This window comes from Aedes albopictus, chromosome 1, assembly GCF_035046485.1.
Source record: "Aedes albopictus strain Foshan chromosome 1, AalbF5, whole genome shotgun sequence".
NCBI classification, from domain to species: Eukaryota; Metazoa; Arthropoda; class Insecta; order Diptera; family Culicidae; genus Aedes; species Aedes albopictus.
Genome location: NC_085136.1, coordinates 179,122,155 through 179,138,104, shown reverse-complemented (window position 1 = coordinate 179,138,104; position 15,950 = coordinate 179,122,155). Strand labels below are relative to the sequence as shown.

The following is a 15,950-nucleotide window of genomic DNA, read 5'->3' as shown; positions in this document are numbered from 1 at the left end:
GAGTTATTCCTGAAGCAATTCTTGGAGTAATTAATGGAGTATTTCCTGGAAGACTTTATGGAAGAATTCCTGAAGGAACTCTTGGAGGAATTTTTGGAGGAATTCCTCGAGTTATTCCTGAAGCAATTCTTGGAGTAATTCATGGAGTATATCTTGGAAGACTTTATGGAAAAATTCCTGAAAGAATTCTTGGAGGAATTTTCGGAGGAATTTCTGGAAAAGTTCGTGGATGAATTCCTGGAGTAATTCCTGGTGAAATTCCTGGAGGAATTCCTGGAGTATTTTCTGTAGGAATTCCTGGAGGAATGCCTGGAAAAATTTCTGGGGGTTATTCTGTAGGAATTCCTGGGAAAACCCCTAGAAGATTTATTAAAGGAATCACTGGCGAAATTCTTAGAGGAATTCCTGGAGTGTTTTCTGGAGGAATGTCTGGAGGAATTTCTGGAGGATATTCTGTACGAACTCCTGGAGGAATCCATAGAAGATTTATTAAAGAAATCACTGGCGAAATTTCTGGACGATTTCCTGGAGGAAATACAGGAAGGAATTCTGAAGGAATCTCTAAAGAATTTTCTGGAGCATTTACTGGAGAAATTTATGAAGGAATCACTGGAGGAATTCCTGGAAAAAAAATTGGAGGACATCTTGCAGTAGTTCCTGGATAAACATCTGTAAGAATCCTGTAGGAATACCTGGAGTAACTCACGGAGAAATTCTTGGAGTTATGCCTGGAGTATTTCCAAGAAGACTTCCTGGAAAAATACCTGTTGGAATTTCTGGAGGTATTCCTTGAGGAATTTCTGGTGCAATTCTTGAAGGAACTCCGGGAGTAGTACCTGAAGTAATTTCTGGAGGAATTCCTGGAAAAATTTATGAAGAAATTCATGAAGTAATTCTTCGAGAAATGCCTGGAGTACTTTCTGGAGAAATTTTTGAAGAAATCCCTGTAGAAATTCCTAGAGGAATTCTGTGAGGAATTACTGAAGGAATTTCTGGAAGAATTACTGAAGGAATTTCTAGAGGAATTTCTTGATGATTTCCTGGGATGAATTTCTTGATGATTTCCTGGGAGAAATTCTGGAATGAATTCTAGAGGAATCCTTGGAGGAACCTCTAGAGAATCTCCTGCAGCAATTACAGGAGGAATTTATGGTGGGATTCCTGGAGGAATCCCTGCAGGATTTCCTGGTAGAATTTCTGGATGAATTCCTGCACGAACTCATGGAGGAATAACTGGAAGAATTCTTGGTGGACACCGTGGAAAAAAAATCTAGAGGAATCGTCAGAGGAATTCCTAGATAAATCCTTGCAGGAATTCTTAAAGAAAGTCTTGGAGCAATTTATTGAAAAATTGTCTTGTGAAATCCCTGGAAGAATTCCTGATAAAATCCCTTCCACAATTCCTGAAGAGAAATTCCTGTTGGAATTTCGAGATGAATTTCTGGAGTTATTCTTGGAAGAACTACTGGAAGAATTTTTAGTTGACATCGTGTAGGATTTTTTGGAGGAATCCCTTGAGGAAGTCCTGGTGGTATTAATGCAGGAATTTCTGGAGAAATCCCTTGAGTCCTTCAGTAATTTTCGGGAAAAATCCTGAAGAGAAGCATGCTGTTGGGGCTTACCCGTTCCTCGTCGAAGGGATTTTCCACCGTCAGGTAGCAGACGGCCCAGAAGATCTTGTACGCTGGAGCTCTCCCATGGATGTTGTTGTTAGTTGGATGGATGCTGGACCGTAGTGCACTGGTGAACATCAGTGTGACGGATGTTGGTGGAATTAATCACTACCTTTCACTGCTCGGTCACCTTTCTTCGTAAAGATGTACTTGATGCACACGCGCATTTGGGCTTCGCACTACGGACTTCAGGTTTGTTCGGAATATATTGATATTCGCGTTTTACTTCACCGAACACGGGCGAAAACTACGGACGACAACTAACGGATTTTTCCCGCACACGACCGACAATATGACGATATCTTGATCGTTCCGAGGTATATTTGAGATTCCAGAACTGCTCACAATTTATCGTTCGTCAACCTATCTCATAACTGTATACACTGTCTGTGGTAGTTTAGCAGACCGCTGAGTAGGCGGTGTGTTAATATGTATCATTATTAGTAAAACTGTCAAGATAGAAACACCACACTTGTTATTACAAATATTTGTTTTAGTAATTGTTCAAAGGACATCCATTACTTACTGCAGTCTTTCCGTTACTCAACCTAGCATTGCTGTGTACTGCCGTGAATCGCAAGTCAGTCCCATTACGAACTTGTGCGCCCTCCGGTACAAAACCTTACGAGAACGGCTTTGTCACCGGTAGCGACGCGGGACTTCCCATACTAACCGGCGTGGTCGCCACTGGTGGAGCATACAAAGCACTCCCTTCCGGCAGAGCCTGAGAACTTTCATCCCCGAAACTATTGAAGTCCTCCTGGCTCGAATCGTCCCGATTCCGGCGTTTCTCTTTATGATGCTTGTGCTTCTTCTCCCGGTCCTTCTTCTTTTTCTTCTTCTTGCAGAGGTTGGCTTTGTCTGCGCAAAAGAAAGCGGCGAATCAAAACACAACGTCAACAGAAAAGTTCCAGTTTATTCTACCTACCTTCGCGTTCCTTCCGTTCGGATTTGTGCTTCTTGTGTTTCTTCGACCCCATAGTTGATCTTTTCTGTGGAAAAACGTAAAACTACGAGTAAAATAAAGTGAAAATCCGGAAAATTCAATGCAAGCGCTCAAAGAAAATGATGCGCGTCTACAGCTTCAGCACTACTTTGACAGTTTGATGTAAACATACACTGAACAAAAAAAATCGCCATAAATTGAAAACTTTTGCGCTCATCATGAAACTTTCACATATTGTTTCCAACGTGAATACGTAACAGTGAAAAATATAAATCTGGCTAATTAAAATTGTACCACCTAGTCGGTGGAGTCGGAACTACCACATCTCCTTTTGTTTTAAGTTGGGCCGGCAACTTAAAACAAAATTCTCAAGGTAAACATCAAACCGAACAAATTGCATCCGTCGCTACGGTGGCACCCTTCTATGGTGAGCTTACTTGCAATCACCGCAGCCCACAGATCGAAATGGCCGCAACGAGCATTCCCTTCTAGAGTGAGTAGACAGCCTGACCCGGTGGATCGTATCCACCGCTAAGGCAAGTTCCCTTCATGAGGCGAACTTTTAACTTTTTACAACTACCGGACCCGACAGTTCGAAACTGCCGCTACGGTTGCTTCCTTTTAGGTAAGCATCCTCTCGCCGGACCCGACAGATCGTATCTGTCGCTACGGCAGCTACCTTTAGAGGTGAGCTTTTCTTTTTCGCCTGCAGCGGCCAGATTTTCATCCGCCGGTGAGGCATCTTTTCCCTCTTTTGTCTGACCCGGTCAGATACTATCCGCCGGGATCAGACAGTATATGTTTACTACTTTACCACACTAGTTCATATTCCGAGTCAAACTCTTGGTCAAACTCCAATCAGCTTCGATTTTCTACGCTGGGTTCTTGTGTCTTGTCGCCAATGTGGTGTTTCTATCTTGACAGTTTTACTTATGATGATACATATTAACACACCGCCTACTCAGCGGTCTGCTAAACTACCACACTGTCCGATGACCACTACTCTCGGACATCACACTAGGTGCGCTACGCGCGCTCTTCTTACACACAATCACATCTCGTCAGTAAGTTAGGGTTACTGATACGGTAAAATTCACTTTTCATTAGTTCCGAATTCATTCTTCATCATTCCGGCCACCTTGAACTTGCGTGGCTAGTTCAACACTAATTCAATTTTCTCAAAACAAAAGTTCAACAGGTTTTTCTCACACATGTACGCTTCGAATGTGGTGAAGCATCGACTGCAGCACGTGCCCGGTCGGCAACGTTCGTTTATTTTGGCTGCTGGGTTCACTGAACTCAATGTAGATTTGCAATGTTGACAAATAAAGCTATTGTTCATCGGGAATAGTTTCGACAACTGCTGGGTTCCCACGAAGGCCTCGAGCAATTTCGGTGAGCTCTTCAGGGTCTCTTTCTGGTTCCGGAACTTGACTGTCCGGCATTGGTAATAACGCAATCTTTGCGACGGGACGCACGACGGCTTCGGACGTTGACGTTCTGAGGGTGACGACGCGTACCACTCCATCTTTACCGGGATGCACCTTAGTGATTTTCCCGAGCGGCCATTGAATCGGTGGTAGGTTATCGTCTTTAATCACTACGACGGAACCTGGCTTGATGGTGACTGGAGTCTTGCACTTCGTTGCCCGCAACTGAAGCTGCTAGAGGTATTCTGGAACCCAACGGGACCAGATGCGCTGGAATCGCTTCTGCGTGACCTCGAAATGCGTAAGGCGGTTGTCCGGAACGTCGCACAAATTGTGTTCCGGGATGGCTTGTAGACTTGTTCCGATCAAGAAGTGCCCTGGGGTAAGGACTTCCAGGTCGGAGGGTTCAGTAGGTAATGGTACTAGGGGTCTGAAGTTCAGGCACATCTCAATTTGGGCTAATAGGGTGCACATGTCCTCGTAGCAGACGTTGACGCTGCCAATTTCGCGCAGCAGATGGTTCTTGGCTGATTTGACGGCTGCTTCCCACAGCCCACCGAAATGTGGCGCGCGGGGAGGGATGAACCGCCAGACAATCTCGTTTTCTGCGCACCAGTCGAGGACTCGCTTCCAATCGTCTTCGTTAGACTTCAGCATCTCGTAGATTCTGCGCAGCTCGTTTGCTGCACCCTTGAAAGCGGTGCCATTATCGCTGTGGATTTCTCTCATTCTTCCACGGCGAGCGACAAAACGGCGGAGGGCGGCCAAGAAGGCCTGGGTCGACAGGTCGGACACAAGCTCGATATGGACAGCACGAGTTGCGAAGCATACAAATATGGCTATGTACGCCTTCTTTGGAGCCCGGTTGCGCACCGGTGACTTGATGTACACGGGACCGCAGTAGTCGATCCCACATACGGCGAACGGTCTGGTTGGAGTGACACGAGATGACAGCAAGTCTGCAATGCTCTGTTGTACCAAAACTGGTTTGCTGCGAAAGCACGTATGACATTGGTGGTACGTGCGGTGAACAAGATTCCGGCCACCGATGATCCAGAATTTCTGGCGAATCGTGGCAAGCATCAGCTGGGGGCCAGCGTGTAGCAGCATTTGATGGTAGAACTTGGCCAGCAGAGTGGACATTGGGTGTTTGGATGAGAGGACAATCGGAAACTTCACATCTTCGCTCACGGCGGCGGAGCCTAGTCTCCCACTGACACGGATGACACCTTCTTTGCTCATCTTCGGCTTCAACCACTTCAGTGGTGACGACTTGGGAGCATTCTTTCTAGAAAGAAAGTTGGAAATTTCTTCTGGAAACGAGTCACGTTGCGCTACACGACAGAGCGCGGTATCCGCTTCACGGAAATCGACGGTCGTCAAGGTTTGAAACGGCTCGATGGAAATCTTCTGTGTGACTGCTTTCAAAGCACGGAAGTATCGCATCCAGTATGCGACGGAACGTCGAAGTTTGCTGAAGCTGGAGAATCGGCTGAACAGGAGTTCGGAAAAGTTTGAGTCGATGGTAGCTACCAGAGCCACGGTAGTTTTTGCTTCACACATCCAGCGTGGATCGAGTGAAGGCATTTCGCTGACGGGCCACTCAGACGGTGGCAGGCATAGCCATTCCGGACCGTTCCACCAGAGCGAATACTGCTTGATGTCGACCGGATTAACTCCACGGGAAAGTGGATCAGCTGGATTCGAAATTCCGGAAACGTGATTCCAGTGACAGGATTCGGTAGTTTCTTGTATCATAGCCACCCGATTGGCTACGAAAGTTTTCCACCGGGATGGCGGCGACTCCAACCAGTGTAGGACCGTGGAGGAATCGGTCCACAAGAACACTTCAGCGGACTTCGGGATGGAATGAATCACTTTTTGTAGAGGTTGGATGCTAATACTGCGCCACACAACTCCAATCGTGCGATAGTTTGCGGCTTGGCCAACGGTGCGACCTTGGACTTGGATGTTAACAGCCGAACAAGAACGGCTCCGACAGACTCCGAGCGAACATAACAACACGCCCCATACGCCTTCTGCGAGGCATCGGAGAAAATGTGGAATTGGAATGAGGACGGATTTGCCAAGGATACACAGCGTGGCATGCGGAGGCTGGCGATAGTGTCGAGCGTTCCGTGGAACTGCTTCCATTCACTTTGCAGGTTGGCAGGGAGGGGACGATCCCACTCGAATGGATCGTCGTCTTCGGTCTTTAATGCCCACAAGCGCTGCATAAATAACTTGGCAACTACTATTACAGGGCCGACAAGGCCCAGGGGATCGAAGAACTGCGCAATGTAGGACATGATCTTCCTCTTCGTAAGAACGGGTGCAGGCAGTGGAAGATGAACCTTGAACGACATCATATCGGACGTCGGTTCCCAGATCAATCCGAGGGTCGAAACGGACTGAGTGTCTTGGAGATCGTGGTATGGCGCCAATGCCAAATCTTTGGCTGAAACATCGGCGAGGGCTTCAGGCGAGTTGGACGCCCACTTTTTCAGAGGAAAACCTGCTGCTGACAACATGGCGGACATCTCCTGGCGCACTTGAACTGCGGATTCAACATCGTCAGACCCAGACATAAAGTCATCCACGTAAAAATCCTTCTAGGCTTTCGGCGCTGCGGCAGGATACTGTTCGGCCGAGTCTTGGGCGATCTGTACAACGGTTCGGGTTGCCAAGAATGGAGCGGATGCGAATCCATACGTAACGGTTTGCATCTCGTACGTAGTAATCGGTTGGCTTGGATTGGAACGCCAGAGGATGCGTTGATATCGACGGTAACGAGGATGGATCAGGATTTGCCGATACATTTTCTCGACATCGGCTGCGAGTGAAATCTGGTGACTGCGGAAACGGATGTGGATCGACCATAGATCATCCTGAACGACGGGTCCAACTAACTGTAGGTCGTTCACGGAAAATCCGGACGCCGTCTTACACGAGGCGTCAAAGACGACTCGGACCTTCGTTGTGGTGCTGGATTCTTTGAACAACGGATGGTGCGGAAGATAGCAATGTGGCAGGGTATCGTCTATTGGATCCACGAGCTTCACCATGTGGTTTAGGGCTTCGTATTCTTCCATGAAGCGACAGTAGGCCTCCTTGGTGGTTGGATCTCGCTCAAGTCGTTTTTCAAGGCTGAGAAAGCGGCGTTCGGCGATTGATCGAGATTCACCGAGAGTGACGAGCGGATCGCGGGTGAGTGGTAAGGAAACGACGTAACGACCCGACGATTCGCGAGTGGTGGTAGTGGCATACAGTTCTTCACAGATATTTTCTTCGGCCGTGAACTTGGAACACGTGTCAACGGCTTCCAGTTCCCAGAACTTCTGCAGGGCTTGTTCTAGGTTCCGGTCCACAGTGGTGAGATGACAGACTCGCGGAATTTGCGGAGATATGATGGATACTTTCCCTGACACAGTCCATCCGAAGACAGTCTCGACGAAAATAGGCTGTCCTTCGCCGAGTGATATCTTGCTGCCAGTGTGCAATTCGTGGTAGATTTCTCCACCGACAACCATGTCGATGTCGGCGGGGACGTGGAAACGTGGATCGGCTAACGGAATCTTGGGGAATTTCCACGAGGATATATCAATCGGAGTGGTTGGTAAGCATACGGTTGGTCTTCTGAGGATCAGGAATTCGACAGAGGTAGTGTACGAAAGCAGCTTGGACTTAATAGTAGCAGTCAGCTTGCGTTTGATCTGCTTGGAGGAATCGCCGATTCCAGATACGGCAACGTCTACTTTCGTACGGCGGAGATTCAAAGCGTTGGCCAGTTTCTTCGTAATGAAACTGCACATCGAACCCGAATCAAGCAGTGCACGAGCGGAATGCTCCATGCCGTTCTGGTCCACAACAAGGATGGTAACCGTTTCCAGCAGGACGGTGGATTGGTATGACTGTACCGCCAAGCTAACTTGAGGATTTGGGTTCGCTGACCCGGAAGGCTCGACGGCAGTCGACGGGGCTAGATTCGGTTGTTGGGGTTGTGGTAATTTATAATACTGCCAAGTAGGCCGTGATGTTTGAAGAGCCGTTATTAGTCAACCTGTCAAGAAGTGAGGATCTCAAAATACCACATTGGCGACGACCAACAAGAACCCAGCGTAGAAAATCGAAGCACATTGGAATTTGATTTGGAATAATAATTATCAATGGTAAATATGTACTGTCTGATCCCGACGGATAGTATCTGATCGGGTCAGACAGAAGAGGGCAAGGTGCCTCACCGGTGGATGAAAATCTGGCCGGTGCAGGCGAAAAGAAATAGCTCGCCTCAAGAGGGAGTTCCTGTAAAAGGGAGCTAGATGCTGAAGCGATGGATTCGATCCATCGGGTCCAGCGATAGAATGCCTAACTAAGAAGGAGGCAACCGAAGCGGCAATTTCGAACTGTCGGGTCCGGTAGTCGTAAAAAGCTTGCCTTTCGAAGGGAGCTGCTGAAGCGATGGATTCGATCCGTTGGGTCCAGCGAGATAATGCTCACCTAGAAGGGAGCAACCGAAGCGGCAGTTTCGAACTGTTGGGTCCGGTAGTTGTCAAAAAGCTCGCCTTTCGAAGGGAGCTGCTGAAGCGACGGATACGATCCGTTGGGTCCAGCGCTAAGAATGCTCACCTTATAAAAGAGCAACCGTAGCGGCAGATACGATCTGTCGGGTCCGGTGGTCGGTGGTAACAACAATTGAATTCGGTGGAAGTTGGGTAGAGAAGCTCCTCGCCTCGAAAGGAAGTTTCCGTAGCGTTGTGTTGGAGGAAGTAAAAGCTCATTCTTGAAGGAATCGGTTAGGGTGGTAGATGACATCTACCATGTCCGGTGGAAATAGAATGCTGTGGAACTTATAAAGTGATCAGAGTGTTACAGTTACTTGATAAAACCTCGAAGATCGAGTGTAGGTAAATGAAACTAGATGAAGTGAATCATTTGCTGATGAGTGAGGCAGTCGTTAAGGATATGTGCTCAACATACTATTGAAAAGAACACCAACGGCATCAACGAGTATTTGGAAAAGTAGTGTGCTGTACAGTATACTTTAGTTATGTGCACGCGAATGTTGTCAAAGATGTTTGGGAACATCTTTGGAAACTTTCTCTCACTTCACTTGGAAGAAAAAGAGATGTGGTAATTTATAATACTGCCAAGTAGGCCGTGATGTTTGAAGAGCCGTTATTAGTCAACCTGTCAAGAAGTGAGGATCTCAAAATACCACAGGGGTGATTGGCCAGATACGACGGCGGGAGCGGATGAACTCTTTGCGGCGAGGGTTTCGTGTAGGAGGGTATGGTGCTTTTGATGACAACTTCGGCAATCGTACTTTGAAGTACAATTCCGACCTTGGTGTCCAGAACGGAAGCAATTCCAGCATAGGCGCTTCTGTGATACCAGCTCACGGCGCTGGCGAACAGACATTTTGGAAAATGCTGGACATTGAAATAGGAAATGGCTTTCAGGACACGCTATACAGCTCGGAGCGTAGGATCTGGATTCGGTCGTGGCGGAATTGGATACCATCTTGAATGGCTTCTTCTGGGAGTTTGTGGGACCGGCCACCTTGACTTGGCCGGGTAGACAGGATCGCTGCTGCAGATCGGTGACAACGGACTTCAACATTCGGACCCGCTGATACAGAAAATCGACCAAGGTGACGTTATCGGAGCTACTCGTTTTCTCCTCCCAAGCTCGGGGGGTTGTAGGATCCAGCTTGTAGCTCAGCAGGTTGATCAACGGAGTGTCCCAATGGATTACTGGTTCATTCAACTTCGCTAGCGCCTTGACATGCCGCTGGTTGTCGTCAACCAGATCATGCAGCTCCTTCGGGGATTCTTTCTTCAGTGGTGGGAGGTCATACAGGGCTCGGAATAGTTGACGCTTCAGGAAACGCTTGTTGTCGTAGCGTTTCAGTAGAGCGTCCCAAGTCGACGCATAGTTGTCCGCTTCTATATCAACCGACTCAAATGGCTTGTGGGCTTCTCCTTCCAGTGACTGCAGGAGATATTGTAGCTTCGCTACCGTTGGGATGTCCGCATTGGAATGGACCATCGAAGTGAACGTGTCACGGAAGGAAAGCCACCGAGAAAAATCTACATCGAATCGGGGGAGGTCGATCTTGGGTAATCGAAGGTGAAAACCGGCCGAAACTTGTTGGACATTGGAGGTCGAGGTGTTCAACGTTGATTGGTTCGCATCTGTGGATCGCTTCATCAGCAGGAATCCCTTGGCCTTGCAGTATCTCGACTCTAACGCTGCTCGCTCCTGCAAGTGCTCATCGAACATCTCGGGGGAATCGTACTTCTCGATGTCGGACTGCACTTCTTGAAACTCGCTGTAAACACGGTCGAGGGCCTCAATACGGATCGGAATCTGGTACACATCCTGGTCATCGTCGAACTTCTTGATGAACGCCTCAACGGAATCATGCACTACCATCACTGCTTTCCGCCTCATCAGGCATTCGGCTAACTTCTTCTCCGCCGGTTTGGACATTTTTCTTCACTCCACCACAGATCGACAGCGCGGAAACGAAAACGGAAAACGGTACGTAAATCGGAAAAACGGACTCCTTCCCGGCGCGTTGTACCGTCTTCTACGCGACGCGAAATCGGAAAATGACACAAATCGGACGTTTCAATCCTTCCCGTCGCGGTGTGCCACTTTCTACACGGACGGAAACCCGAGAATAGTACGCAATCGACGGACAAATCCTTCCCGGCGCGGGCGTACTATTCATGCGACGACTCACTCACCACCCACCACCACCAAAATGCATGCAAATGAAAATCAAATTCAAATTGCAGCAAAATTTGGGTCAATTTTATCGTAATAAATTACCCCCAATCAAACACACCGTTGCTTCGCCAGAGCAAACGGTCGGAAATCGTAATAGTTTGGAGCCTACTGTACAATTTGCGCGCTTACAAATCGCAACGACAAAGCCTAGGTTGGCTTGGCTTGGCTTGGATGCACTAGCTATTGACCTCAACTAATGGTCAACACAATGGATTGTGCCAGCGTCGCAAAGCAATGGAAAACGGAATGGTGTACTCACCGCACCTGCCCTTCTGGTCGGGGGAACCTTCGATCCGGCTCGAAGGACCAAATGTTGGGGCTTACCCGTTCCTCGTCGAAGGGATTTTCCACCGTCTGGTAGCAGACGGCCCAGAAGATCTTGTACGCTGGAGCTCACCCACGGATGTTGTTGTTAGTTGGATGGATGCTGGACCGTGGTGCACTGGTGAACATCAGTGTGACGGATGTTGGTGGAATTAATCACTACCTTTCACTGCTCGGTCACCTTTCTTCGTAAAGATGTACTTGATGCACACGCGCATTTGGGCTTTGCACTACGGACTTGAGGTTTGTTCGGAATATATTGATATTCGCGTTTTACTTCACCGAACACGGGCGAAAACTACGGACGACTACTAACGGATTTTTCCCGCACACGACCGACAATATGACGATATCTTGATCGTTCCGAGGTATATTTGAGACTCCAGAACTGCTCACAATTTATCGTTCGTCAACCTATCTCATAACTGTATACACTGTCCGATGACCACTACTCTCGGACATCACACTAGGTGCGCTACGCGCGCTCTTCTTACACACAATCACATCTCGTCAGTAAGTTAGGGTTACTGATACGGTAAAATTCACTTTTCATTAGTTCCGAATTCATTCTTCATCACATGCATTACTGCTGGAGAACTCCTGCATTAATTTCCAGAGCTATAATGGAGAAATTCCCAGTAAAATCCTAGGGTGATTCTACGACAAATGCTGGAGGAATTCTTGGGCTAATTCTAAAGAAATTCCCTTGGTATTTTTTGGGGGTGCCCTGGAGGAATGCCTGGGGAGCTCCTGGACTCACTCTCAGGAACTTCAGGAGGGCTTCCCGTTGAACTGAAAATAAATAAACTGTGGGAAGCTACTCCTGTAGGAATTTCTGGAGAAAAATTCTAAACCAGTTCTAGAAAGTATCCCAGAAGAAATTTTAGTAGAACTCAAGGACAAAAACCCAGACGGAGTAGCTGGAGAAATACCAGGAAGGACTCCTAGTAGAATCTCATTAGAGGTTTTCCTGAAAGAACTACGGGAGAGTCCCAGAAAACCCTCCAAGGGGTTCTGGATAAATGTACATCAAACACACTGGAGAAAGTGCGCAGAAACAAAAACAAAAATAAATGACAACCGCTTCATACTGTGCGTGCGTTCGCGCAATATAAATTGCTGGTGCGCAGGCGCTATAGCCCGGTGAGCATTGTGTGCAGTGAGAACGAAGCGACAAAACCCTATCGAGTCTCGGCCGCGGCCCCGGCCCGGACCCAGTCTCGGCCCGTAGGTTTGAATATCCCTTAAAACGGTGCCACCCAGCGGTATGATCTCGCTAAATTCCACTAGTGAGTGGGTTTGGGTGTATGGCATCTAGGCGAATTGAATCTTCACCCAAAGAAAAGGATGCCTTGAGATAGATTCATAAACATTGCGCACAATTTGCCGTTCACTGTTGGCTCTGTCAAACGATGACCGCCGCCGCGACGCTGGACTTCGTTGCCATGCGCACGACGACCAACAGCAAGCAAACATGTAGTGTTGCCAGACAGTATTGCAATAAAAACATTGATTTATTTCACAAAATTTTGAATTCAAGATTGTGACAAAACTATGAAAAATACAATGTTGCACCAAAGGACAGTTTGGTAGCGTATCAAAAAATGAATGTTTTGTAGAAGAACATTTCTCACATTTATCACGTTTTTCACGAGTAAACTGTCAAAAAAGGTGAAAAGGGGGTACATTTTTAGGCACTTTTTACATAAAAGTCAAAATTTCTGCACTTAAATGACTTTTTATCAATTACCTGTCCAAAGAGCATTAAAAGACAAAGCTTTAAGCTTTCTATCCATGCGCTAAGATTGATTATACGGTTCATAGTTTCTGAGTTAGAGATGTTTAAAGATGGGGTAATTGATTAACACTAATGTTTGAATAACTCACTTAGCAGTGATTTCCCTGTAGAACAATTTTTTGCTGCAAATATGGTCTACTTTCACGTCCTTTCGGGTGTAACACGAATTACCAGTCACCCTGTATGCTTTATGGTCTGAAAACGATGTAACAAATCAGCACCAACATTTCAAAAGGGCGTAACTGCTTTTGCAACCAATGCCTTCTCACAGAGCTGTGGGTCGTATTTCATTCATCTCACGCAATTCACATCCATTAATCGAAAGAGGAGGATTTTATCTTTCTATTTGTGCTAGTGGATTTCTCGAGAGGGATGGGATACGCTCCAAAGCTTTGTGAGAAGGCATTGGTTGTTAATGCAGTTACGCCCTTTTGAAATGTTGGTGCTGATTTGTTACATCGTTTTCAGACCATAAAGCATACAGGGTGACTGGTAATTCGTGTTACACCCGAAAGGACGTGAAAGTAGACCATATTTGCAGCAAAAAATTGTTCTACAGGGAAATCACTGCTAAGTGAGTTATTCAAACATTAGTGTTAATCAATTACCCCATCTTTAAACATCTCTAACTCAGAAACTATGAACCGTATAATCAATCTTAGCGCATGGATAGAAAGCTTAAAGCTTTGTCTTTTAATGCTCTTTGGACAGGTAATTGATAAAAAGTCATTTAAGTGCAGAAATTTTGACTTTTATGTAAAAAGTGCCTAAAAATGTACCCCCTTTTCACCTTTTTTGACAGTTTACTCGTGAAAAACTTCACGGTGTGTCTGGTGGACAACATTAATTTAAAAAAATCGGTATCGCTAAGACACCCACCAAACGAAAGCTAAGGGTCCCCCCTTTCATGTGAGACTTAAAGGAGAAAGTTCTATCGGCGGGTCTAGAACAATTTTTTTTTTGAAAAAAATTTGATATTTATTCATTTTTTTCGAAGAACACATTTATGACAAAACACTGTTTTTCCATTGCAAGCATGATTTTCCGACGATATATTTTTATATTATGTTTATTATTCTTCACATAAAAGCACAATAGTACCATGTGAATGGGAAATCCAGGCGATGACAGTTTTGTGTTTATGGACAGTGTGGTGAAAGTACTAGAACATTGAGTATAAAATCGAGTGATATGCAGTTCCTTTGATTTCCAATCTAGATTCCAATAATGTGTTTGCATCCTATGACAGATGCATATACGTCTTTAGGGTCTCGTATTTGACTGGCACCAGCAGGTCACAAATCGACCACCTTTACAGCATATACCGTCATTTGGTTCTTCAGATTTGTGCTCTTGAAATTTCGGGGTGTGACTTCGTCACATATGCTCCTAAAACAGCTTCTCAACTTCAATGCGCGTCTGGTACTCAAGACACATGTTTTCTTTCGTCTTCTTCTTCTTCTTCTTCTTCTTCTTCTTCTTGGCGAAACGTCCCTACAGGGACAACGCATGCTTCTTAGCTTGTTTTATGAGCACTGTAGGAGATGTAATAAGAATAAATGAAATTGTTTGATTTGTTTGAAATTTTCTTATTTTATCTTCTACAAGCACTTTCACAGTTTTTAACTAAAAACTTCTTTTGCCAATTACTTTTGTGTGACTTGCTCGAAAATACTACATGCTCATTTAAGTCAAGGAAATTTCCTTCACGAAAAGGCCCTGGACTGACCGGGAATCGAACCCGTCATCCTCAGCATGGTTGTGCTGGGTACTCACGCCTTTGCAGATGTGGCTTTATGGACACTTTTCGTTATCAAAAACAAATCATCGGTGAACAAAATCGGTTTACTGTTCAGGTCACTCGTTGACGCCGGTTTCTATCTGGATGGTAGTTCATGAATATTTGAGAGCTTCATCTGATCTGCCTGATCTCTGGGTTTAACCCGCAAATATTCAGCAACCGCAGCAACTTTATGAGAAGTCTGAATGATGTTCAACCTGTTTCAATGTACTTCAGCTTCAGTGCAAACAAGCTGCTTGCCTTTGATCATTTTCCTGTAGCATCTAGAACACAACCGCAACGAGAAATTTCTTTCTGCGTCATCGGTAGTAGCGCTAGATCTGCCACGTTTGCCCATTATGAGAAGTAGTAGTTCTTGCAGAACTACATATTTCACAAATAAGGGCCGCAACTCCATGTAGAAGGTTTCAAATAATATGTAAGCTCATAGAGAGTAAATCTAATGGGTATATTCGCCACCATTGAATGGGATAAATTTAAAAGAGCAAGTCCGAACTTTTTTGTGGGGTAGTACTAACTGCTATCTCTGATATCTTTCAGAAAAAAAGTTTTCATAATATCAACAACCTGCAAGTAGAAACAAGAACAAGTTATGACATTTTCAATCCGTTATGATTAATATGTATGTGCTCAGACATATGTACTTTAATGTAAAACATGTATATATGTCAATAAAGCTGTAGAAATGAATGAAAAGTTGCTAACTCGTCTATTATGCCATGATGCTAGCAGAAGATGTGGAGCGGACCTGGTGCGATGGTTAGAACACTTGACTAACACGCCGAGGACCTGGGATCGAGTCCCACTCCCGACAAACTCGCAAAATGTGAGTTCTTCCTTCGGAAGGGAAGTGAAGCGTGGGTCCCGAGATGAACTAGCCAAGGGCTAAAAATCTCGTTAATACAGATTAAAAAAATAGCAAAAAAAAACAAACTATTGATAACCGACAGATTAGCACATTGTTCTTACTACATATACCGTTAGACATGTAGCATTAATTATTCTGTTTTTGTCAGTTGAGTAAGGCTACCTGTTCACAAAGGTATACTGTTACCAATATTTTTTACTGAACAAATCTAAAACAGTAAACATCAACTGCTTTCGATGATAATTGTGGCGGAAAAACATTTCTTCAAACACAAAACGTACTCTTTGGTCTGGTTTTCCTCGTCACTTAGGGGGT

At 45.8% G+C, this 15,950-nt stretch overlaps 4 protein-coding genes across 4 annotated transcripts; all 4 read right to left on the bottom strand.

Moving 5' to 3' along the window:
* Positions 1–2,295: 2,295 nt before the first annotated feature.
* Positions 2,296–3,361, bottom strand: LOC134289999 (uncharacterized). The gene is made up of 3 exons (XM_062856904.1): positions 3,200–3,361; positions 2,602–2,665; positions 2,296–2,534 (listed from the first exon to the last, which is right to left on the bottom strand). Exons 1-3 carry the CDS (start codon positions 3,359–3,361, stop codon positions 2,296–2,298), a joined length of 465 nt encoding a protein of 154 aa, XP_062712888.1.
* Positions 3,362–4,283: 922 nt separating this feature from the next.
* Positions 4,284–5,807, bottom strand: LOC134289997 (uncharacterized). Its single transcript, XM_062856892.1, has one exon. The coding sequence runs from the start codon at positions 5,805–5,807 to the stop codon at positions 4,284–4,286; it is 1,524 nt and encodes a 507-aa protein (XP_062712876.1).
* An 802-nt stretch (positions 5,808–6,609) lies between these two features.
* Positions 6,610–12,056, bottom strand: LOC134285325 (uncharacterized). The gene is made up of 2 exons (XM_062845900.1): positions 11,332–12,056; positions 6,610–11,286 (listed from the first exon to the last, which is right to left on the bottom strand). Exon 2 carries the CDS (start codon positions 10,539–10,541, stop codon positions 9,240–9,242), a length of 1,302 nt encoding a protein of 433 aa, XP_062701884.1. The 5' UTR covers positions 10,542–11,286; positions 11,332–12,056; the 3' UTR covers positions 6,610–9,239.
* Positions 6,662–8,861, bottom strand: LOC134289991 (uncharacterized). Its single transcript, XM_062856887.1, has 2 exons — positions 8,562–8,861; positions 6,662–8,065 (listed from the first exon to the last, which is right to left on the bottom strand). The coding sequence occupies exons 1-2, from the start codon at positions 8,859–8,861 to the stop codon at positions 6,662–6,664; spliced, it is 1,704 nt and encodes a 567-aa protein (XP_062712871.1).
* Positions 12,057–15,950: the final 3,894 nt, after the last annotated feature.